Below are 23,871 nucleotides of genomic sequence, written 5' to 3'. Positions count from 1 at the left end.
GTACGTAATGGCAATGTCTAGCAGGTAATCGGGGAACCGAATGCGAATCTCCCCGCACTCCGTCATCATCCCGGGGGCTCGCTATCCGACTAGGCCATTTGTCGGGATGCTTCGGGAGATGGATGTTGGTCATTCCAATTTGGTGTAGATCGACCTCAGGCGCTGTTGTTATCGGGCAGGCGAATGTGCACTCATACGTCTGGGAAGCCGTCCATTCACACGATCCAGAATCTTCCCTAGCAGGTTGGGGCAGATAAGCAATCGAGCAAGAAAGCCACCTACTTACTATGTGATGGTACTGATGGAGGTCATCGAAGGGGCCCAGGAACAGAACGGAGATCCCATTACACCATGTCGTAGACTGCAGTAGTCTCAAGATCATGTGAGCGTGACGACTGATGAACACTTGAGATGATGAGATAGTCTCCATAGAGATGGATCAATTATTTTGTCTTCTGAGGCTATATCTTTAACAAGCCCTCGTCATTTATCTCTTCCTTCCCATTTTGATTTCTGCAAATCTGGTATCTCGCGTACTGTACAGCTACAGCCAGAGAGGCAATGATGAGTTTGACATCCAGGCCATCACCCTAACAAACTGGGTAGAAGAAGCCAAAGACCCAGTAGCTCGTCGCCCAAAGATCATCAAGGTATGATCGAGACGACGACATTCATCTCTAAAACGCCGCCAAGCGAGTGAATCTGAACACAAACAAGCAATCCCGCGCCCCATAGCCAAGTGACGTCTCGTCACCTCCAAGGCCCGGCGGCTCCCATAAACATCAAGGATAAAAAAGGGGGTATTCAACGTGGTAAGTCCGAAAATAGAAACTGCCGTCCATTCCATAACCCTCGGTGTTTTTCTAACACAAAAATGCTGCCGCTCATCAAGGGAACCTTCCCAGGCCAATCTAATTTTTGCTCATTTCAAAGCTCATTCCGCCGAGAATGTGGCATATGACAAAGGAAAAGGGTATGTATGTCCAGTCTAGGGGCATCGATATGAGATATATGTACCGGAAAAGTGTCGTGGTCGTAAGTAAGCAAATGGAATATTGGTAAAGATGAGAACTGCTAGGATCGATTCAAGCAGTTCTTGCGTGTTGGTGCCTGGCTTTCAGAGAACGAGGAAGTTTATCTGATGGCCCAATGGTCATGAAGGGTCTACCGGAAGGCTCCAAACGGCGCGCCGAAATTATTGCTTCTCTTGAGCTTCAGTGGAATTTCCTCCTCAGCTTCAGTCTTCTCTCCTTTCTCGGAGTCTTTTTCCTTGTCCTCAGAGTCATGGGCGGCATCCCCACCATGGTTCGCCGGGCCTGCACCAACATCAGGCTTAGAAGCCTCGGTCTCAATGCCTTCGATACTCCGTTTGAGGACTGTTGGTACAGCATCTTCTCCGCTGTTGACCCTCTCCAGTTTGTCGGACAGCCTTCGGAAGAAGATCTCGTCATGAGCCGGCATGTTTCTGATGGTCAAGGGTCCTTTCAGTTCCCGATCGCCGTCTTCTGACGGTTCGAAGAGTGGTTCAGGGTGATCCTCTGATGTCTCTTTTGTTACCCTAGGCTCGACTGGCTCATCTAGCCCTGCAGAAGGGTCGCTGGCCGAACCATCTACAGCCGCTTGGAGCGTTGGTGTATTGGTGCCGCTACTGCTAGCAGTAGTTCCTGCAACAGTCTCGGCGGCAGACGGTAGGACAGAGAGTGAGTGATTTGGAGTATGCCCAGCGTGCATGGTCAACCTCCTGGAAGGCTCGGCAGCCAGCACCTTGAGCGTCTGTTCCTTCGCCCGGACGGTTGGGGGCGAGTTGGTGTCGGCAGCTGGTGGAGAAGGTGTTCTGCTGGATGATTTTGACGACGGCTTGTCGCTGAAAGTAAACTTGGAAATAGCTGTTTGCTTAATAGGAATGCCTTCCAGTTCCGGATGGATTTCCTGGATGTCTACCGTTGGAACTGGGGTGTCATCCTTTGGGTCCGGAGCCGCCATTGAATCAAAAGAAGAGGAGTCGGTCGTGAGATGCTGATTGAGAGGAATGAATGGAGAGATTTCTGGCTGACCAAGAGGACCTATTCTGGCCGAGCCATGGCCGCTGGGCTGCAAGGCGCCAGCCTGAGTCGTGCGACCATTTCCACTTCCTTGGGATGACTCGGAACCACGCACACTCTCGGGAGAGTTGTCCCACCCGCCTCTGAAGTGGTTCTGGATCGCGCCGTTCATACCAGCCGCCTCAAATGTGCCAATAGCGTTCATGCCATTGGACACTTTCCGGCCAGCAGCCATTCCATTTCTCGGCGATCTAATTTTAGACATGCCGTTTGTGATTCCCAGAAGCTGCTCTTGGAGATTCCGAATCTCGTCTTCGAGAACAGCTCGTTCTGCATCCCATTCGGCACGCTCCTCCTCCATAAGAGTTCTCTCCTCTAGATATACCTCTTCTGCCCTGTCCCGGTTTGCCTGCAGTTGTTTTCGCTCGTTTTCCCACGCCTGCTTGATCTTCGCATTTTGCATCTCCAGCCGGCGTATCTTCTCTTCCTGGGAGGTGACTGCGAGATGGGTTTCCGAGACTGAGCGGTGAGCACCGGATGCCGAGATAGGCGGGTAGCTATTGCTGGCCTGCAAATCAATACCGGGTATTTCGCCAATGGGCACCATGGTGCTGGCGGATAGCACTCTGGACGGCGAGAGCATAGCAGATCTTGTTCTACCAAGAGCACTCCCGCGATTGCTATTCACGGCTCTGTGGGTTGGAGACAGACTTGCGGATCGCTGCTGTTGACGCTGCAGTTGCAGCTGGTATTGTGAATGTGATGCGAAGGGTGTGAGATGTGGTGACAGGAACTGGGCGGGCTGTGCTTGCGGCGGACCGCGGCTACTCGTTCGGCTATTGGAAGCCATCCCACTCAGATGATTTGAGACGGCAGGATGCGTGTCGAAATACTGAATGGCTCCACGAGGCAGCGATAGGGGAGAGATGACGGAGGAGGACGAGTCGCCGGTGGTTCCGCCGTTCAACCCAGCGAATGACAGGTGAAAGTCGTTCTCTATGGCGCCCGAGGGCATGAACGAGTCGCCGGGGAGCCTCGTCATGCTGATTGCAGGAGCGACGAGCATGGGGGCGGAGTTTTTGTGGTTGTAGAGGTAGAGGTTGAGGTTGAGGTTGAGGTAGGGGAAGTTGTAGATGACGACAGCCGCTGCGGGGGAAGCATCGACGGTGACGTTATGCGTAGAGAAGCTGTGCGGCCGCTGTCGTGTAATCGCGTTTACGGTCGAGGACTGATGATGTTAATGCTGGAGATGAGTGCTCGTTGATGTCAAAATGAACAAGAAGTCCCAAGATTGAAGGAGCAGGCGAGAGAACGAGTGAGTGCACGACCGATGCAGGTCGAGTCGAAGTGTCTGCGAGGTAAGGCCGACAGGACCAGGCAGGTCTGTGTTGTCGTCGTGCAAGTGGATCGTGGTGGGAGCGCTGGAGTAATTGGTGGCAGGAAGGGAACACGCGACCAGTTGACAACCGGCTATAGGTAATTTGGGAGTTGGGGAAAGCAGGCCAAGTACCCGAGGGTAGTTAGGAACGGCCAGGTACCGCAGCTTAGTTAGGCTGTCTTGCAGCTTTAGGGTGCCCGCCGCCGCACGCTGTGCCAGTCAATTGACGGCTGGCGTTGAACCTGCTGGTGCTGGTGCTGGTGCTTGTTCGTCGTTTGCCCGCCTTCACAAGGAATTGAGGCCTCAAGTACAATGCCAAACGGCAAGTTCCCACCCGCCCACAGTATGTTATGCCCCGGGCGCCAGCCGGTCGGTCGAGATGAGCAGACAGAATACCGAATACCGCCTTTTCCAGAAAGAGGCACTTGTTTGATTCGAGATGAATGGGCTTTTGACCGCTCTTGCTGTTGAGATGCCCGTCTGCGTTGTCCCTGCGTCTGGCTGGCGTGCGCCGAGTGGAGAGCCCGCCTAATTGTCGTGGGAAGTGGAGTCACTTCAGGTACGAATGCTCCGGAACTGGTTGTCCTTCTGGATAGCAGCAGTAGCAAATCTCGCTTTCTGAATGCTGTGGTATTTCGGTAGAATATGGCTCGCTCCTTTGCTGTAGTCCTGGCAGTTGGAGGTTGGAGGTTGGATCAGGGGGAAAGGAGAAGAACAAGAACAGGTGGAAGGGGGGAGGAGTCAAGGGCGAGTGGATGGTCAAGAATGGCAAGAACAGTACCACATCTACGAGCACTAATAAGGAAACCGCAATGGGGAGGCACTCCTTCTTTCATTTTCATTATGTCCAGACTGGGAAGCCACAGGAGTGTACCGGTAGTAAAGTGGCCCGGGAGGTCCCAATATTTTGGACACCGTACATGTACCTGCCTATAGTCTCTTCAGCCCTGGCGAAGAATTGGGGCAGGCACACACACACACACACACATACGTGGACGTGTCAAATGTGAAATGTGAAGTGCGAAGTGCGAAGTGACAAGTGACAAGTGTATGGGTATGGGTACCTTCCCCTAAGAGAGGCGATGGGCAGCAGTTACATCCAGAGTAACAGCAAGGCAGGGGGCCAGCTGGCATTTTCCAAGCAACAATGGGGCGAGATCGATACAGACGGCTGTCCTTTTCGAAACACGCCTTGTTCCGTTCCCTCTGTCCATGTTTCTTGTTTGGGGAGAAAATCCATGTCAGGGACCGGCCCGTCCGCCAGTGGCATGCCTCCCTGAAAATCGATAAGCTCGAACCCAGACCCTCGCTTGAATGCCTGTGATCAACATGATTGGCATACTCAGGGCCCTCATGTCTCAACTTGTCCATGGTTCTTTTTCTTCACTGCACCTCCGCCAGGATAATATTTGTTAATACTAAGTGGGAATCACGACTTTTCAGACAAGGGAGTTGCTACTTTTGTCAAGATCAGGGGGGCTATAGAAATGAACAGACTCTTCGAAGCCTCAATCAAGTATTCCCAACCCTGAGTTTCTGGTATATTCCCTTTGCTAAAACAACGTTTATTATCCTAGCGGAGGTGTATTCTTGTTGGCGGTACCTCTTTACCCCTTTTCAGCCAGCCAATTCATCGATTTGCTTCCTGCAGTATCAGAATGCCGTAGCATTCTGGCATCCGGCTGTTAGTCCGGCTCGCCTGTCTTTTTTCCCATCCCAGCGGATCCGTCCCAGATGAGCCCCCCTCTCTCCCTTCGCCACGCGGGCTCCAGGGTTTCCCAAGATGCCCAACTCTCCCCAAGCTTGGGTTCTCCGACTCTCCATTTCTCGGGCCTGGCAACCGGTTGGCGCAAATGCAGCTGCACCTCTGAGTAAGGTACCTACCTACCCTCGTTCCGAGCTCGAGAACCCCGAGTTTCTCCAACCATGCACGCCATGCTGCCCATCAAACACGGCTGAGCTCGACGGGCCGTGGCGCTCCTCGTTCTCAAGCCAAGTCTTACTTTCGACCTGTGTCTCGGTTCCGCCATTCTACGAGTCTACCTAGGTACCTTGAGCCAGCAAAATCACTGCCGCAGTAGTATTCGTGGGATGCGATGAGGTAAATGCGCGCATTACGATTTATAACCATCCACTCGCAAGTGATGTCCTGTGAGAACCTACCGTGAAAATCATCCTCCCCCGCAGAGACAAGCCGCGTTGCCGTAAAGGACGACCCTTCAATCGCTTTCCGCGGCTTTTCTCTCGAGGGTTCGCGCCCCAAAGGCCCCTCACTGGCCTGCTCTTCCGTATTCACGAACGTATATCTCACATTTCCTCCACCGCTTGTGGTATTTAGGCATGCGCATCCAGGGATCCAGCCCAGTCGAAGGAGGGGTCCCTACATGCGGATAGGGTCCAAATCTCCAACGAAACCGGGCTATTCGGGGTCATGTGTGTCGCGATGCTCGCTTCGAGTCTAGCTCCGCGCCGCGTTTGCTGGCCGGCCATTTTGCGAACAAGATTGCTTTCCCTCCGCAATCGCAATTTGCGCTAGACCAGAACGTCCCAAGGGTCCAGAGATGATCCCCAGGGTCCTGCCTGCGTGTTCGCCACAGCGATGGAGGGTCTGCTAATAAGCGCGGAGAAATTTGGGGTTGTTGAGAAGGGTAGAGTCCTGCAGCTCGCTCGGCTCGTCGCAATGGTGAACCGAAGCAGCGCGCTACAGAACGAATGGATACCGGCTGCAAGAGCCGTCGTCTCTGGCTTACGACTTGGCGTCCACGCGGTGTCTCTGACTATTTGCCTACGGTTGATTGCATTGTGCCCTCGTGAGCAAGATCACAATGGAGAACCGACTAACAATCAGTGCGCTCCCAGGGAACAGCTGCGCCGAGACCTATTGCTGAAGGCACTGGCATTGGAGAGGCTCAACAGAACGATTCAGAACAAAAGGACAGGGCATGATAGCTTGGAAGATGCTACAGCCTCTAGAGATTTGATTCCCTGGCACATTGTGAGAATGATGGCGACCACGGGCAGTGGCGAGCAAACTAATTAATGCTGTGATTTTGTCGAGGACTCATGGCACGAAGAGGGATTTGTAGTGGGAATACAGGGATGAAAGAAGGGATTGAGAAGGGGACTGGATTTGCTGAGTCATGATTAGTACTGCCTGAGGCTTTGGCTTTTTTGCCAACCGATTCAAACCCTTTTTCAGATGTGAGACGTCTTCGAAGTCGACAAGAGACGACTCCTAGCGTACAACATTCGCTCCTATGACTCCGGGGCCGCTAATCTCGCAGGCCTGTCAATACGCATGGCTGAACCGTAAGTCGTCAAGCTAAATTGACAGAGCGACGCACGTCAACATGTTCATTTCTAGGATGAAGACAATCTGTTATGTAAGCTAGTTGCATGACAGGTGCTTTGTCGGCGTTGACATGGCACTGTGCTCTAACAATATTTGGCTTTAGATCTTATAAGGACGCTGAACCTGGACATCACTGGACATGTAAGTCACCGGAGTCAGCGAATCAATTTCATATCGTCCATCTTCTCACTGTAAAGATGCCACAGCTTGACGGCCCGACCTGGCTTGTTCGATCAACCTTTCTTGGCGATCTCAGTGCATATATATACTAGTTACAATATATTGAATCCGTCTTCGAATCACTTTTGCTGTTGTACACCAACGAATTCGCAGGAATAGCCGCATGCCCATTTGTAACTCTTATTACCAGGCAAGGACATTATTGAGTTGTCAAGACTTTACACCATCCAAACCATGTGCGAATACACGCTAAGCACCCAAACATACCGAATGTGGGGAAAAGCATCACGTTCGAGTTCTGGCTTATACGTTGTGCGATGAGGGTCAGCGAACCTGTCGACAGTTGTGCAGACTCGTCTAGCGCCACCCATGCTATCTTAGGCTCCTCAAGAGCAGCTGGACAGTGTCCCACTTGCACTAGGGTGTCATGGCACTCATACTTCCACTGAGGATTTAGAAAATATGCCAAATGAAAGTTGCATGAATATATTAAGTGTTTTGAAAAACTACACGTTGATTGATCCGTTGTAGAGAGACAGCTCCGGGCCTGGAGCCACCTTCTCCGGATTGGCAAGAAGCTAAGGATCAGCATTACCTTGAACTATGTGGAGAGTAGGCCGGCCCGCACCGCTGGATGGGGGGGCGACAGCCACTCAGCTTGTAGGCCTACCCGGTGAATATTCATCAAATTGTAGAATCTAGAATACGTTACAGTTATATCAAACGTACTATCACCGCTTCATTATCTCCCGATAGCCGGCACTTAAGTCCACAGTCAGTTACGCGGTTTCCAAGGTCTACAGGAACAGGGCTTTGCTGGTGAAGGTGGTACCGGTAATCATTATGTACCGTATGCTTCTCCCTGCGGCAGAGAGGGAGGTTTTGCAAAGCCGCAGGGATGCGGAGAGCGGGCGAGGAGAGATATATAGACTAGTTAGGGGCTGCTGGCCACGCAGCACCCTTGGGCAAGGTAATAAACACCTAAGGTTGTAGCCTGAGGTTGCTCTCCTTTGTCCACTGCACAGACTATGTGTGTGCAGCAATGTCTCAAGTGCTCTACCTTTTAGCACAAAGCGACACCCCCAAACTGTCAAAGGCCTGAAATTCTTCCGAGCCGAAGAACGCACGTGCCATGTCGGCCACGAAGCCAACCCCAACTCGTCGTCGCTTTTGATTCTTTCTCGGAAAGACAGACCACACACCACCACAAACCCACAAACCCACAAACACCTGGCAGCATGGCTGACAGCGGTGATGAGGTACAGCGGAGGAGCCAGGAGGGCCTGGTGGCCACAGTGCCGGCTGGCCCCCTGTCAGCTATCCAGAAAGCGCAAGGTGAGCGTTCCTACTATTCCTCTGTATGCCTGCGCTAGCTGTAGGATAGCGTTTTAACTTGTTGTCACTGTTTTCAGAAGTCTACGACGTCGCGCAACTTCCAGAGCGCGACGCGTCGGAGAAAATATTTCAGCATGTCCAATCGTACGCTGACGATAACGGTGGCGAATACATTGCATTTTCCGGTGTCTCCAAACGAGTTTTCGAGAACTTCTGCATTAGGCGCGAGCTTGAGCGCTCCAACGGTCGCGTAACATACTTCGGCGCAGACAGCGGCATTCTCCTAGTCAAGATGCCTGCCCGCGCACATGAAGTAGCCCAAGCAACCGCTATTGATGATCTTAGAGATCAGGCAGTCGCGATGGGCCTGAAACGCAAGATATACCGCGTCGGAGTCTCTCAGTACGACTCAATCGATAACAATGGCGCCGCTAAACAACCTGACGATGGTCTGGCTCCATCCGATTACCGCTTTGCAGATGGCGACTTCCCGACTTTTGTTATGGAGGCTGCCAATACCCGATCCCTCCAGTGTATCCGTGCGGCTAAGGACTAGTGGTTCAAGAATTCAGCCCCAGATCACAAAGGAGGCGATGTTCGAGTTGTTCTCATCATCAAACTTGCTAATGACGACTTGGGCACTATTGATTTGGAACTTTGGCACCGTGGGGTGCGACGCCCAAACAAGGCAGCAATTCAGCTCAAGAATCTTAGGAACCGGCCTCTCGACATGGATGGAGACCCTTCGCTCTGGAGTTGGTCTGGTGTTCCATTGCGTATCAGCTTTGAGGATATTTTCTTGCGGCCCAAGCGAGATCAGACAGAGCATGATTTTGAGATAACAAGCGATACACTCGTTATGATGGCCACTCGAGCGTGGATGATCCGGCGTCAGATACGCCGGAATAGGTTGGCGGAGAAGCGAGAGAAAGAGAAATCTCAAGACAAACAACGACAGCTCGAGCTGCAGCAAGCGAAGGTCCAGCAAGATCAAGAACGCGAGAAACGCTTCAAGCGACGAGCGGCACAACGACAGCGACATCACAAGGTTGAGCAACGCATAACTAAGGTGCGGAAGGAGCGTAAAGAGGCAGAACGTCTTGCCGAGCTAGAGCGCGAGGAGCACGCCAAGAAGCTAGAGACACAGCGCAAGGAGCTAGAGACACGGCGCAAGGAGCTAGAGACACGGCGCAAGGAGCTTGTCGAGGAGCACGCCAAGAATCTAGAGACACAGCGCAAGGAGCTAGAGACACGGCGCAAGGAGCTTGTCGAGGAGCACGCCAAGAATCTAGAGACACAGCACAAGGAGCTAGAGACACGGCGCAAGGAGCTTGTCGAGGAGCACGCCAAGAATCTAGAGACACAGCACAAGGAGCTAGAGACACGGCGCAAGGAGCTTGTCGAGGAGCACGCCAAGAATCTAGAGACACAGCACAAGGAGCTTGAGGCACAGCGCAAGGAGCTTGTTAAGGAGTACGACAAGGAGCTAGAGAACGCTCACTAAGAAACTCGTTGACGATGCCAAGCGTCGCGAAGCAGCACTCAAAAAGAAATTTGAGGAGGCAAAGCATCAGGCTCAAATAAACAAGTACGGTAGCCATACTAGAACCGATCGAGGATGTAGTCTCTAAGCATTTGTTCGCCGCCTTCAACTCGAGCTTGGCTTGCTTGTCCACTTTAGCTAGCCACTTTTCTTCTGCTTCACATGTGTATATATATAGCACAATCTACCCTGTTGTAAGACTTTTTGTCCCGCCTTTGCACTGGACCGCCGGCCAGCTTGAGCTCCTGGGATGTACATTCGTCCCTGCCAGTCAGCAACAAAACCCCGACCACCTACAAGCTCGGTATTTCTTCTCCTATCGCGCCTTGTTGACTCCTTCTGCCACAAGCAGCAGCAATGGCAGCGGCAGCAGCAGCGACAGCGACAATGATGAACAACTAGAAGGTGACGATTGGTGGGCAGATTATGGCATACACCCTGATTCAAAGGACCTCATCCAGGATGCCCGGATCGTCGCCCATGGCCGACCAGACTTTGAAAGGTGTGTGTGCGTGTGTGTGTGTGTGCACGCATATGTGCTGTCAAGATTCTGTCTCCTCTGTTCCTTTCTTTCTCCCTCTTCACCTTACTTTCCTGGTTGCTTGCTCTGTTGTTTGGTTGCTTGTTTTACTGGCCTCACCAACGCTGATTGCTTAACCGGCAGGGAAACGCTTGATCTCTGCTACGACAGGAAACGCTTCCGTATCCCGATCCCATGTCTCCTCTTTGGCCGCCGTCGGCCACACCGTCTCGCACACCCGTCCCGGACACCACCTTTACCGTCATCGGTATCGAGGAAGGCGCTGCCGGCAACAGAGACGGTGCCGCTTTTCCCCCTGGTCTTGTGGCTCGACCGTGGCCCCCACATCACCGACGTTAAAAGCGGTTCGAGTCGCCGAGGCGCCGAAATCCGCCCGTCTCTACACTGCGTCGCATATGGCTCCGCCGTATCACACCGCCGGATCCCTACCAGGATCCCTACATCGTTGCTGCGCTGATTGCGCTGGCCCAGGCGCAGTGGGACTGGCAGAGTACGGAGTGGCGGCGGAGGCATCCCCTGACGAGCCTGGAACCTTGTCTTGAAACGAGCATGGTCTTTACTGTGAGTAGGCATCTCTGGCAGAATCTTCCTGTCCTCCAGCAGAAATGATCATGGTGAAAATAGCTCTGCGGACAAGTCATGCTGACCGAGATCCTTAGTGTAGGCTAGTCCTCAGCGACACGGAAAACAAGGAGACGATCCAGGTCTACATGGCAGAAGTGCCAGCCGCTTTTCTTGACAAGCTCGCACGACCCGGGGTAGAGCCCGAGACTGGCTCGACACTGCAGGTTATTCGGGATGAGGTCAAATCCAAACCGGTTCGGTCACTCCGCACACGGCTCTTACAGGCTGTGCTCCTGCTGGCAGGGAAGACAGGCGATGAAGAGCAGCGAGGTGCCAAGCGTAAGAGGGCAGGCGGGGAGGAGGACGAAGGTCATAATGCTGTGGGAGGCGAGGGCCACTGTATCAAGAAGACGTTCTATAGGGAAGACAGTTGACACTTCTACTCCAATTTGATTCCAGAAGTGCAACAGTTCGTGATCTACATGTACACATACACACATATGATGAGGCTGAATGAAGACGGAATGGGACGATATCGACCCAACTATCATTGTTCACGTAAGGAATTGCAACTGACAAACAAGACAGACGGCAATGATGGCAGAAGTGTAGCAGAGTAGTAGCACTAATTATACTGCTATACTTAATGTCTTGTGCAAAGTCGGCGTGTTAAGGCAGTAGGCAAGCTGGTACGCAGTGTGCAAAACTAAGAGACCGTGTATAAGCCGAAAGCTGACCTAATTGGGGAAAGTTTCAGTACTGGTAGGTGGACACTGAACCTAGACGGTACTCTACCTCAGGCCCGTGGGTAATAAGGAATCAAACGAGGCATGCGCTGCCCTGCGTCTTACTCAGAGTGCTCCTCCTCCTCCTCCTCTGGAAATATCTCGGACACAAACAAATGACCCACGTCGTGTCCATCCACGAGGCCTGCCGTCCCACCGAGCGAGTCTAGCTGTGGCTTTCTCTCTTCAGCCCTACGAGCGAGGTTCTGTGGACCTACACCTTTGCCGGGGTAATATTTGTTAATTCTGAGTGGGAATCATAACTTTTCAGACAAAGGAGTTGTTACTTTTGTCAAAAGTAGCGAGACTATAGGGAATAAACAGAATCTTCGAAGCTTTAATCAGGTATTCGCTGAAATAACGTTTATTATCCTGGCGGAGGTGTACTGAACTTTCTCGTCTTGGTGACCTCGATACTCCGACATGTCAACAGACCAGTACGTTCCTCAAGTGTCATCAGCATCGGACATTCTGGAAACGCGACCCGGTGCCAAGTCTATTCCATTTATTATGACACCAGATTACGGTCTTTGAGAGTGGCATGCTTAATATGATGCCCGAGCGGGTTTTCAGGCCGGGGCGGAACGGACGGGAGCGGCGCGAGTCAGAGATGAAAGTTCCAGAAGGCAGTCATTCCTCCCGTCACGCCTCTTCCCTGTGCAACATGTCACTTCCACGTGTTAAGGGTAGAAACAGTGATGACTACCGATCTATGACACCCATTATGGCGCCTAACAATCTGATTGCGCCGTTCGCTCTGTTCTGCTCTGCTGTAAACCATTGTGAACCAAATCGCCATAAAGCCAGAAAGACCAGATCACAAGATGCTCCATAGTAAGGAGGATCTCTCTGACGAAGGCATGTCAAATAGATAGTAGTAGCTCAAACACGCCTACCGTGACTCCAGTGTCCAATCCGCAGCTACTCTTCCCAAGGACTACTCTCGTAGCGATGCGATCCCAGAAAGATGTAGCAACTTGCCCGTGCATCACGAAAGCTTCTTGCCCATCAGGTCCGCCAGCTCATCAAGCAGCTCGACCGTCTCCGCCGGGCTGGCGATCCACGCCGTGGTGCCGACGCTCCTGGCGCGGAAGTCGTTTGCGCCCGCGCTCAGGAACTGGTCGCCGACGTGCAGCGTGTTCTCGCTGCGGATGCTGCCGTTGTGCTCGCGGCCGCTGAACCAGCGCTGGCACACGGTGACGCCCCACGACTTGTCGCCAATGTCGACAAAGACGTCGCGCCCGCCGTTGAAGGCGCAGAAGGGCACGCGGCGCGACCGCCCCGCCGCCGACAGCTCCAGGATCTTCTGCACCACCAGCACCGTCTCCTCGAGGCTCTCGCGCGGGATGCGGATGTCGGGCGTCCGCGGGATGATGCCCACCGCGCGGTCCTTGCGCATCAGCGTCGCCGGCAGGTTCATCGTCTTGATGCAGTCGCGGAGCCCGGCCTCGGCCACGTCCAGCAGCGAGGCGATGTCTGCCTCGGACCATGCCGACATCTCGCTCGTGAGCCACTGGGCGCGGGGCACGGGGGATAGGAGGTGCTCTGATGTCGAGTCAAACTCGAACAGGTAGTTGGCCTCGCCGCCCATGATCACAAGGCTCTGTTTCTGTATCGGTGTGAGTTCCTTGGTTGCGGCCATGGCATCCAGGAGTCCGTGTAGCCTTTCGTAGTAACGGTCTGCCGTTGTGTATCCAGCGGCAGTGACGATGCCGATCTTAACATTCTTCTTCAGGAGATCCAGAAGCCTTGGTATAACAGGGCTCGACGGCTCTAGGCTCTGTCCGTCATCGTAAAGCGTCACATCACCATCGAAAGTAGCGAGCTGCAGTGTGCTGTAAGTGGTGACCGCCATGATTTGTGCCGAATTCAAGATCAGTCGGATGTCGTTAAAGGACGGTGAGACAAAGCGTCTTGACGAGATGTACCTCTTGCGATCCTGGTACTTGAATGCCGCCTCTAGGGGTAGTCTTGTGAAGAATGGCCCAACGGTGGGCACTAGGAGCTTCAGTTTCGAAGGAAAGGGGTTTCCCTCATTCTGATGAGTGACTTAGGTAGTAGTTAGATGCTGGCCATTGAGTGGAGGCTTGCGACTTACTGTGATCGTCTATCATGACTTCAACATCCCTCATGATCTCGGCATAGCGTCGATGAGCCTCTTCAGCCATCCGACTAACATGGACGCCGTCGCTCTCGAATACGCCTTGCGGCTGCGAGTAGAGCACGAACGGCACTGCCAACAAGCCCTTGGTCCATTCTGTGCGAAGACTTAGCCAATGACCCTCAATTGGCTAAATATATTTATGCTCTGCAACGAATACCAGGGAGAGTGTTGTGGATGAAGAGTTGGTCTATTGACCCTTCTTTGTCTCTGATCGAGGAATGTCAAAAGAGAGGCGGTGAGACAGCACCACTTGGTGTTCTCGAGCTTTCTCCCACCGCTGCCAATTGAGACGTCGCAAGAAATTGAGAACGTCAATTACCTATGAATTGATCTCTCCTATGCGTCTTGAGAGCATCTACATTGTAATGTCAGTCTTGACAAGTGGCATTAAGCTGCGATCCCACTCTACTCACACTCAACTCTGTATCTCGACGTCATCTCGAAGACTGCTCGCCTACCAGGAGGCAGCAGCTGGATGAGTCTTCTTTAAATCCGGTCAACCCCAAAAAATTAGGTCTCAACGATATCCAAGAGTTTCTGAAGAGAAGGTATCTTGAAGTTGAGGGGGAATTGGGGCTGGTTGAGTCAACTAAGTTACACTAGAGCTGGTAGTCTAATGGAGTCGCTGTTGTGGAGCGTCGCTAACCGCCGGGAGCCGTCAAAGTGCCCCAATCCGTGATGTCACACGGACGGTTGTGAAACACCCAGACAAAAGCAAACTAGCAACACCACATGGCATTTCGTCTCCTTTTGCGAGTTGCATCCAAACACAGACCTCGTATTTCACAAAACAGCCGAGAACATGTGAATGTTCACAGAAAGCGAAGGCGAATGGGAAGGCTCGGCAGGCGGTGTCACGCATCTGGCTTGAGTCGCTCATCAAGGGAGCAGTCAGATCCAGGGCCATGACCCAGACGTAAGTTGGCTCAGGTTCACTTAGCAAGTCAGTCAAAGCGAAAGAAGCAGTCATGTACCGGCGTGAATTTTACTTCAATTTCATTGGCCTTGGAGTAGTCTGTGTTCATTTTATATCCATTTTGTGCTCTTCCCATCATCCGACACGCACCCCGTTTCAAGCCGAGCAAACTGCACTGACAGTCTGCGTCCGAGTAAGACAATCCGCCGCCGGACACGCCGTCGAGCAGCCCTGCACATACAGCAATGTCTTCGGCGTGCAGCCACACGGGATAGAGAGCTGCGAGTTCACGAGGCACGTCGGGACAGGGCACCGGATTGCCGAGCAGCCCGCCGGCTGTGTCGTCCGCGTGATGGTTGGGCAGATGGCCGCCGGGGGCGGCGTCGTCTTTGGCGGCAGCGTGACGATGCTGGTGGTCACGACGGTCTTGCTTGTGCTGGTCGACGTCGACGTGGTCGTGCTAGTGCTGGTGCTTCGCGTAGGTCGACCGGGTCGGCGACGGCTGGATGTCGAGGATGTGGACGTTGAGGTAGGCAGTACGGGGCAGGGCTGGTTCAGTGTCGCGAACTCGGCCTGGCAGCCTGCGTACGGGCAATCAACGCCGCATGGGGCGATGAGAGTGGCGGTGGGAACGTTTGCTGGGCATCCGCACGGGTTCTGGATCGTCGAGAAGAATGTGCAGTCTGAAGAGCCGCATCTCTTGGTGCATTGATTTGCCAGCTGCGTCTTTGTCACGGTAGGGCAGACTGATGCCTGTGCCGTGACAAGGACAGCCCCGGTCAGCACAGGGAGGACGATAGATAGAAACTTCATCCTGAGGGCTAGTTCTCTTCTTAACTTATTAGTATATGAGCTCCACGATCTAGGATGCCATCGCGAAACTCACTTGGTGTGGATGAAAGAGGAGCTCGATAAGGCGTCACGCTACTCCAACAGTACTCACAACTATCAGTGCCGACTAATCATAGAATAGACACTTATGATGTTTTCCCCAAGCGGGATATTTTCACGATAAATACTCCTCAAGCTCTCCATGCCAAGCTATCTCTGGCCTAAAAAGCAGCTTCTTCCCCGCAAAGCGCATTTCTCCTCCTGATCGACCTTCCCGACATGGAACCAGGGACGCACATGCATGCTCGAACGGAGCTTTCTTGCGGTCCTAGGAACCGCTGTCGAAGCCAATGTAGGCCGGCCGTCTAGAGTGGTCGACATTTCAACCTTAATTTGATGGGACGTTCCGTGGCGAGAAGCAATATAGCCTGAGGATGATGAACGGCCATCTCGATCACCAGGAACCCGTTCTTCCGGCTGATTCTCCACGAGGGTACCCCCTGGCAAATATACATTCTCTCCACTGTGCTGCTGCTCATACTCTAAACGTGTTATTTTTGGAAGCCTCGACATGCTCATGTTATACCGGATGCCGACGATATGAGCACGAGATGATGTGAATGGTGGTGTAAAGACCAAGTCAGTTAGCGAGGCTTATTTGCTGGACTCAGTCACGGCGAGAGTTCTTGGGGAGATATTCATCTTAGCGAATACGTACCTGAATTACTCCTCTTCCGTAAACGCCACAACGGCTCGCAGAGCAAAGTAGGCGTTGGCATCCTCGTGCCTGGGGAACATCAGCCTACGCCAAGAGACGACCGGTGGCAGCAATGACACGGGTGGCGTTTTGGGGAGCATGTCTACAGAGGATGCAGAGTTCCATTTGGGCTTGAACGATCTCTTTCTAGAATACAATCACGAATCTTGGCAGACTACATCGTTGCCTGTTCTTGGACGAACGACTCTGTGCACAGTCTTCATCTCCTTCACCTCAATTGTAGCACCAACGGCGGGGGCCTTCCATCATCAATCATGTCGATCCCTTCGGGCGTATTGATTCACGCCGAGCCTAAGACCACAAACGGGCAGCGGCGAACAACACGCAGGCCGTAGATCGTCCTCTGCAACCACGAAGAAACCAATCTTGATCGCTGCAAGCCTACTATAAGCTTAATTACGGCCGATCGCAGAGACGGGCCAACCAAACCCCCCAGCCAGACCTGACGAGGAGCTGTTCCAATCGGCCGATATCAGGTACTCACTCACTCACTGAACTCACCCCACGATCAGCCATCTGCTCTGTTCTCGTCTGCTCAGCTCAGCCCGCCCACGAGCCGCGCCCCACAAAAGGGGTAAGGATGCCCATTCAGCCTCTTTAACCACAATAAACCGCCGTCCACAGGGGCACTCAGGCGTTTCATATAACTTCATCTGGACGCCGTCAAAAATAGCCGTTTGTTATCTATGTCTTCCCCGATGGGAAAGAAGGGGACGGTATCAAAACTTGTCGGCTGGGGGGAGGAAAACACTCCCACCAAACCGGCTGTCGCGCGGTGCTCGCTGCTCCAGCTGCAAGGTGACGATCCCTTGCATCTCATTAAGTTGCAGAAGAGCGTAGGGGGAAGAGAAGATCGTAACAAGTTCAAGGCCAAGCCCTGATTGAGTTACGAGTCCTCATTGAAGGTCAATTTGATGATCAGTTTCGATCGGATTACATATGTTTACCTCCACCCCTAGTCTTGGCATCCACATATCTCACCCCTATCTTGCGAGTTTCGCAGCCGGTCGTCTGTTAGGGTTTATAACGAATCGTCACACAAAGCATTGCCCACAATGTGCATGGTAACATGCTAACATGCTAACTAAACGCCTCTCTGTTCCTATCTGCCTGCCCTAGATGATGGAAGTCGTCATTGGTCAACATATGGAAGAGCGTGTCATGGGGGTGTAATTTGTGTCTCTTGTGTTGTGGTTGTGGTAGTGGTAATGGTAGTGTTTGCACGTGTCTAAACTCTTTTCTCTTCTTTTCCCCTTTCTCACTCTTCACCCCTCTCCCTCACACTCTCCTCATCTCTCACAGACATTTCATCGCGTAACGAATTTCGATCGGGTTGGGGGAATGATGAACTCCAGAAGAAGGGGGTTTAGGTCGGGATGGTGTAATAATGGCTGCTGTTCTTGATGACGCGAATGACGAATGACGACGACGATGATGACGATGGGGACGGGGATTTTGTTTTTGAGCAAGAAGCGTTCCGTAAATCATCCCACATGAAGATCATCCCCCATCCACTTCTTCTCTTCCCACAAAAGAGCGCCATCTCACTAGTTCTGACAGATCTTTCTTACAAGGCAGCTTGGTGTCCAGCCGTTCGCTGTGCCACTTGGCACAGCAAAGGTATTCTGGAACATTACCTTCTCGTTTCTGCGCGCGCTGCGATCTCCTCCTTCTTCTCCCCTTCTTCCTCTCTTTCACAACGCATTAGTCTCCAAAATTGTCATCGCACCCAGCGCTACGCAACGCGCTCCGCGGCGCCTCCTCATATCGTCTGTGGGGAGCTCGATGACACGCGACGTTGGTGGTCTCAAGCGGCTATGGGGTGGAACATCGCCTAGCTGGCGCCTCCATTGACCGCCGGCGCACCACCAGCGGCAGCCTGCTGTGCTTGTGCCTGGGCAACAAGTTGTTGCGCCTCCGCCTGTTGGATGACCGACTGAATGATGGTCTGCTCCTCTGCGGTAAGGTGAGAGGCGAGCGAGGAGTAGAACTGAGGCTGATCACGTTGTAGTGCTTCAACACGTTAGCTGGATGTTTAAAGCTCAAAAAAATAAAATAAAAATAATGGCAACATACACATCAGTGACGCCCTGAAAGTCTGATACGGCTCAACCTTATCCAAAGGAGACTCCAAGAGCACGCTATGCTCGCCGAGCTCATCGTCAGACTCCTGATCATTGATATGACCAAACTTTTGAGCCTGCTCATCTGTTAGCTTGCGCCGCACCACTAAGACGACAAGCGAGGGAAGCTCCATCCTCGTAATTTTTTGAATAACTCACCTCTTCGTTCAAGAACTCGAGATATGCTGTGCTCTCATCTTTGACATCTGTGGGCTCCTCCTCTTCTTGTGGGTTCTCTTCGGCGTTCCAGGTGGACTCATCTTCACCCCACTCATCATCGTCATCATAGTCATAGCTACCTGCCTCAAGTTGGAAGTCGTCCTTCAATGCCTCTTCGCGGTCTGTAGAAAAGTCAGGAATAGACGTCAAAAGACTTGTGGGGTCGAAACTTACTCTTCAGCGCAGCAGGAAGCGTCCTGAACAGGATGGTGATGCCCTGGGTGTGACCTGTCAGTACATGTTTTTTTCTAGTGGAGGGCTGATGAGACTCACCTGGAGCAGACGAGGCCAACCAACAGAGACACTAGCCGGGACCTGGTCGGCATTGATGCCGAGAAGCGAAACAATGGCTACAATGCAAAGCTTCTTGTCGTGAACTCTGGTGAAAGAGTCCATGCTGCCAAACCACAAGCTGAAGAACTTATTTGTCCAGCCCTTAGATTCAAGGATTTGCAGAGCTAGGATAGGGTTGTAGTAGATGGAGTTGATAACCATCTCCATCAGATGAATCTTGTAGGACTTGATTTTGACGTCCTGGGTGCTGAGCACGCCCATAGCCATGTTGATGAACCCGTTGACGCACTGGTCGATGTGATTCGGCAAGCTAAGCATCATCGCTTCGGCCAGCTTACAAGCGCAGATCCTGTCCACACCGCCAACCTTGGAGTCGGTGAACATGTCTGATACCATCGAGTAGAGTGCCTCGACATATTCTGGCTTCTGAATGAGGTGGCTAGATCCATACTGCACAAAGTTATCAAGAGCGGGAAGCATATCCTCAAGGTACAGTTCAGCGCCAGACTTGAAGGTCGCGTGGATGAGCTCAAAGGCTTGCCACATGGTTGGTGAAATCGCTTTAGCCGCGAAGGTGCAGCTGTCAATGATCTCAAACACTTCGTTATACAAATCTGGATCAATCAGCATCATAATATGAATTGGTAAGCATCAAATAGACAAACCGTAAAGCTTGTTCTCGAGAGTGACTTGAATGACAGGCATCAAAACAGCCTCAATGTGCAGCAAAACGTCAGGGGTACTCTCAAGCGTCAAAATCAACGTGCCGATTGTTTGTAGAACACCAAGGGCGGTGATGCTCTTGTCGTCGAGGAAGTCACCATACTCATCGTCACCATCGCGCTTCTCGTTCTTCTCCAACAGCTCGCGAACAATTCTAAGGTAGGTATCGCGCAATTGCTCGCTAAGCGCAACAGCGAATGGCGTCAGCTCGGTCGCAAAGACTTCAACAAAGTCCTCCATAACGTTGGCGAGGGCGTCAATATCGGCCTCATTGGCCAGTTTCAAGAGTTGCTGCATGATCGTCGGGATACTCTGCTGCATGCTAGTGCGAATGATGTCGTGGCGGATCAGTGGCTGAAGGGCCAGTGCCGCTGTTACACGAACAGGCAGGGCTGGATCTGCCATGCAGTCCAAGATGTGGCGGTAGATCGTCAGCAGGTTGTTTTGCTCCTTGAAATTAAGCTGCTCAAACTTCTCGATTGTGTCGCAAGCTCGAGCGCGGAGGAAACCCTGGGGGTTTGTGAAGTCGGGGAAAACGTATCGGACCAGGAAATACTCGACCTGGTCAGCGATGGGCGACTTCTTCCCAAGGATGACGGGCGCAAGTGTGCCTATCATTCGCAGAGCGCCTTCCTTGGCGATGTGATTCTTCTTGTCATCTGGCGCTTGCTCGTACTCGTTCACCACGGTATTGATGAATTGCAGGATCTCAAAAACCTGTTTTCTCCTTGCCTTGGTCAATGTGACGAGGAAGTTGGTCGCTGAGACGTCAGGTGCTGACACCTCCTCGTAGAAGTTTAGTTTCCGGTGCAGATACTCCTCAGGCTCATCCTCGAATTTCTCGACATCCTCTTCAGACAGGCAAAGGACGGGGAAGATGAAGTGGGTGACAAGATTGGCCATGTGCGGCTTCAGGTGCGCCCACATCTCCTTGGGCCGTACACACTCGTCGAGGAAAACTATGGTGTACGAAAGACACGGTCTGCTCAGCCAAATAGACTTGCCAACCCATTTCTCGATCTCAACCAGGTAGTGCTTCAGAATTTCTGGGGCAATGTTGGCGGAGAAATGTTTTGCAAAAGCCATCTCTGGCTCGTTGTTCTTGCCGGTGATAGCTTGTGGGTTTCCGTGTCTACCAGTCTTTGTGTTAGCTCTCGCAAAATCCTCTCGCGAAGACAGTGGTCGTACCGGATGTAGAGGCGATTCAGGTTGAAGTAAGCCCACTTCTTGGCCTTCCACCAGTGATGCCTTTCTCGCTCTGGGGGATCCTCCTCCTGCATGGCACTCGCGGGGATGGTTTTTGAGACGGTCTGGAGGAACACGGAACACCAGCCAATATTGTTCTGCTGGTCTCGGAGGAATGCGGAAAGATCAAGCTGTTGTAATTTTTGTTAGCCAACGGACTTATCATCTTGCCACAAAAAATAGTCCTAACCCAAGTAGCATGTTTGTATGCCTTGAGAGCAATGTGCAGCATTTCTCCGGCGTCATCGCTCTCCTGCTGAACTAGCTCGTTGCAGACAGCCAGAAGTCGGGGAAAGCTCGCCTCGATGATCTTATCAAAGTGTGTCCTGTTATCCCCATCCGAAGTCTTGAATCGGTACGCGCGACAGATGGCGAGCAGACATTGCAAGCCGGCGAGGACGGATTGTGGGTCATTTGTGTTGAGAAGCTGGACAGTAAAGTCCATGAAGCTCGGCCATCTATCAGGAAAGTCCCAGTGCAGAATTCTCTGCAGGATGGGGATGAGCTGCTGGCGGATCAAAGGGGGAGCAGCAGCCAAGATGGGCAGGAGGCGGTCTCGAACTCTCGACTTCTCGTCCTCGGGTATCACCGACTCGTTGGGGTATTGTTCTGACTTGGTCCATGCCTTGTTGACGCGGTTTTTGAGGTAAATGACAGCTAGAAGACGCGTGAGTACGATGCATGATGGGTCATGAGAGGGGAGGGGTGTTTGGTGGGCTGGCAGGCCGCGCGGGGGAGGCATACTCGAAAGCCGCAGGTTTGTTTCGGGCTCGTTCTGCAGGATTTCAAGGAGGACGTCGGTGAAGCCTGCATGTTCTTCGGCCTGGAATTGGACATGTCAGTCAAAGGAGAGAAGGGGTTGTGTGAAGCCATTAGGCAAGTTGGGATGTGTGTGGTGTTGGTGCTGGTGGTGGTGGGTAGGGCCACGAGGCCGGCGGGCGGGATGGAGATAGATGGTGATGGTGATGGAGCATTGAGAGTAGGAGGAATGAGAAAGACCCGACGACACAGCACAACACCATACAACACAACATACCTGCTTGAGCTGGAGCTCTGCGCGCCTGCGGACATCGGCGTCGGCATCGAGAGTTGCGACAATGCAACTGCGTATGCTGGCGGCATCCATCTTGAAGGCGGATTCTAGGGGAACTGGCGCATCAAGGGAGGATTTGCACGATACGATCGGGGTGCGGAAGGGTCTTGTCGGGTCAAGGTCGAGATCAAGGCCAGGTCGAGGAGGCAGAAATAATGCTGTGCGTAAAATCCTTAGCCTGGGTCAGGTAAGATAAGTGGGATAAGGTAAGGTAAGGCAGAGAAAAGGTAAGGCAGAGGCAGAGGCAGGTGCTTGTGCTTGTGCTTCGTGCCTGCTTTTGCTTGCTACCTACTAATTAATTATTACTACGACGACGGGCGGGCGGCGGGGAGGAACGGGCCAAGCTAAAAATTTTGGCCTTAACAAACTTGCTGCCCACTTGTGCGCGTGTGTGCTAAGTAAGTAACTAATTATTTGATATTCCCATCCGCATCCTACTCCACACACACACACACACACATCCCTACGCTGGCTGCCCTGAACTGTCAGGAGTCCAGGACTAGGACTGCCCCGCCATCAAATCCATTGGCCTTGTAGGGTTGGGGTCCAGTCTCAGACTCTCAGGAGCCAACCAGACAGCCAGAAGAGAGATCCAACAAAGAAACTCCATCCATCATAGAAAAGGGACCAGTCAGAAGAGTGTCTTTCTCATTGTGATGTCTGCACACAGTTTTAGACCCGTGTCTATGACTTGCTTGGTTGAAGTCTGCCTCTCTCTCAGGAGCCTGGAGTTGCCGAAGATGAATGGCAAACAGGAGCCACATACACTCGAAACACCACTAGTCACCTATCTGGACAGCAATTAGGTAGAGCACATGGCAAAAGCTAGGTCGCTAGACAGGTAGACTCTTCAAACCTCAATCATCTCTGCCCTTGCTCTGTGCAACAGACCATGACAAGGATAACGGTCTCGCCGCGACCCTTCATCCGGAAGGGGTCCAGGAACGGCCATCCACGGGCAAAAGTTGAAAACAGCCAGCATGGAGTCTCAAGCCCCCTTACTTGGATCATGCATGGTGGCTAAACAAGCCATGAGCCTTTCGAGACTCTGCTGTGGTAACACAACTGATCAGATGCTTGCTCCCCCACGCAACAGCATGATCCCCCCGGCTTGCCCTCTTCAGACAACCCGCTGGGATAGTCTCTACAGCGGTAACCTGCTCCCAATCTCAATGGAAATGAAATACAGATTCAACCTTGAAGTCGAGACGACAATTGAACTTCGAATCCAGAAGGATTCAGTCATATCTGACTAGACCTAGAGATTTGGTGTTTTCTGTAACCCCTCCAACCTGACTAACCCTTTGAGTCTAGACCGGCATAGCTGTGCTACATCGAGAATGGGAGTGTGTGTATGGTACAGTAGTGTGTCTCTTATTTCGCAGGGGCCCAGACAAAAGGTCCCCGGGGACATTCGTTTGCATTCTTGACAGGCGACGTGTCTTAGCAGCCGTCTCTTAATCATACTTTCTCCTATCAAGTATTTAGTTAATAATAAAATCTAATGTATAGCTAGCTGGGACAAAAGTGTTATTATAAATAAGCTAAATATCTTAAATCAGACTTGATGGTTTGATTTTAAAAAGATACTTTTAGATAGTGGCATCACTCTTGTGGTTTTACAAAACATGCTCGACAGCCTACTCCTCTATCTCCGTCAACCACAGCGCCATCAATATTATAGAGGGCCGCTCCAGGGTTTCAACCTCAAGCTCGTCTTGCGTTGGAATATTTTCGTGGCATCGTTCGGCCTGAGCAGGAAGTC

The 23,871-nt window shown here is 52.3% G+C and overlaps 4 protein-coding genes across 4 annotated transcripts; 2 read left to right on the top strand and 2 right to left on the bottom strand.

Annotated features, from left to right (window-relative positions):
- Nucleotides 1-1,164: 1,164 nt before the first annotated feature.
- UCRPA7_6318 (hypothetical protein) lies at nt 1,165-2,649 on the bottom strand (the record flags this gene model as incomplete). The annotated part of the gene is made up of 1 exon (XM_007918856.1): nt 1,165-2,649. The coding sequence occupies one exon, from the start codon at nt 2,647-2,649 to the stop codon at nt 1,165-1,167; it is 1,485 nt and encodes a 494-aa protein (XP_007917047.1).
- Nucleotides 2,650-8,190: 5,541 nt separating this feature from the next.
- Nucleotides 8,191-8,843, top strand: UCRPA7_6317 (hypothetical protein; the record flags this gene model as incomplete). Its single annotated transcript, XM_007918855.1, has 2 exons — nt 8,191-8,287; nt 8,365-8,843. 2 exons carry the CDS (start codon nt 8,191-8,193, stop codon nt 8,841-8,843), a joined length of 576 nt encoding a protein of 191 aa, XP_007917046.1.
- Nucleotides 8,844-9,146: 303 nt separating this feature from the next.
- Nucleotides 9,147-9,791, top strand: UCRPA7_6316 (hypothetical protein; the record flags this gene model as incomplete). The annotated part of the gene is made up of 1 exon (XM_007918854.1): nt 9,147-9,791. The coding sequence occupies one exon, from the start codon at nt 9,147-9,149 to the stop codon at nt 9,789-9,791; it is 645 nt and encodes a 214-aa protein (XP_007917045.1).
- An 8,452-nt stretch (nt 9,792-18,243) lies between these two features.
- On the bottom strand, nt 18,244-22,139 carry UCRPA7_6314 (putative importin-beta domain-containing protein; the record flags this gene model as incomplete). Its single annotated transcript, XM_007918853.1, has 10 exons — nt 18,244-18,422; nt 18,486-18,609; nt 18,692-18,873; nt 18,926-18,968; nt 19,025-19,659; nt 19,711-20,900; nt 20,957-21,144; nt 21,204-21,670; nt 21,758-21,836; nt 22,050-22,139. The coding sequence occupies 10 exons, from the start codon at nt 22,137-22,139 to the stop codon at nt 18,244-18,246; spliced, it is 3,177 nt and encodes a 1,058-aa protein (XP_007917044.1).
- Nucleotides 22,140-23,871: the final 1,732 nt, after the last annotated feature.

The sequence above is a fragment of the Phaeoacremonium minimum genome, assembly GCF_000392275.1.
Source record: "Phaeoacremonium minimum UCRPA7 unplaced genomic scaffold PA7_03_scaffold_464, whole genome shotgun sequence".
NCBI lineage: Eukaryota > Fungi > Ascomycota > Sordariomycetes > Togniniales > Togniniaceae > Phaeoacremonium > Phaeoacremonium minimum.
The sequence above is the reverse complement of the archived record's forward strand: the minus strand, read 5'-3'. Positions and strand labels throughout refer to the sequence as shown.